General features: G+C 39.7%; 1 protein-coding gene across 1 annotated transcript in view; it reads right to left on the bottom strand.

The window, feature by feature from the left end:
• Positions 1-638, bottom strand: part of LOC119588165 (tyrosine-protein kinase Src42A-like) — a 6,703-nt gene that overhangs the window by 1,704 nt on the left and 4,361 nt on the right. Inside the window, exon 3 of the mRNA XM_037936870.1 lies at positions 27-198. Within this exon, the coding sequence (XP_037792798.1) occupies positions 27-198 (172 nt within the window). The remainder of the gene's footprint in view (positions 1-26; positions 199-638) is intronic.

Here is a 638-nt window from a genome sequence, read left to right as displayed (position 1 = left end):
CAGTATATGGATATAATCATATATACTCCACATCATATTGGTGACGGTTTGTGCGCCATAGTATGTCACGACTCCATGAGATATAGACCCGAAGGACCACACGTCGGACTTGGTCGTGAATTTGGAAAAGGACAAGGCCTCCGGAGCTGTCCACTTGATGGGGAACTTGGCTCCCGCGTGCGCCTCATACTCTTCCTCCTGGAAAATGGATGGATCGGGTTCGTCTGTCAGTGACTGGGTGTGTAATTCTGCTGCTGGTTGGTTTGAGGAGTTGATCCTGGAGTTATTTAGTGTTTGGGGTCGCCCAAATGGCTGATTTGATCGTTTATTTTAGTTATGTGTTTTTTATGGTCCAATTGAATATTTTGATCGTTTATTTTTTTATTATACGTTTTTTATGGTGTTTAATTGGTTGGTTTGATCGTTTTGCAGTGGTTGATTGTTTAATTATGTGGAGTTAGGGGAAAGGATTAGGGAGAATGTCCTTGAGTGATAAGATTAGAGTATAATATCTCTAGTCAAGGGATGGCCATTTATTTAGACTAGTCAACCGTCGTATTTAATTCAGTATAGATGTAATTCAAACGTTTTAATTGGTGATATGATTGTTGTAATGAATGCATGTCCAAACGAATTAT

This window comes from Penaeus monodon, chromosome 23 (genome assembly GCF_015228065.2).
Source record: "Penaeus monodon isolate SGIC_2016 chromosome 23, NSTDA_Pmon_1, whole genome shotgun sequence".
In the NCBI taxonomy this organism is placed as follows: Eukaryota; Metazoa; Arthropoda; class Malacostraca; order Decapoda; family Penaeidae; genus Penaeus; species Penaeus monodon.
This window is presented reverse-complemented; position numbering and strand designations above follow the sequence as displayed.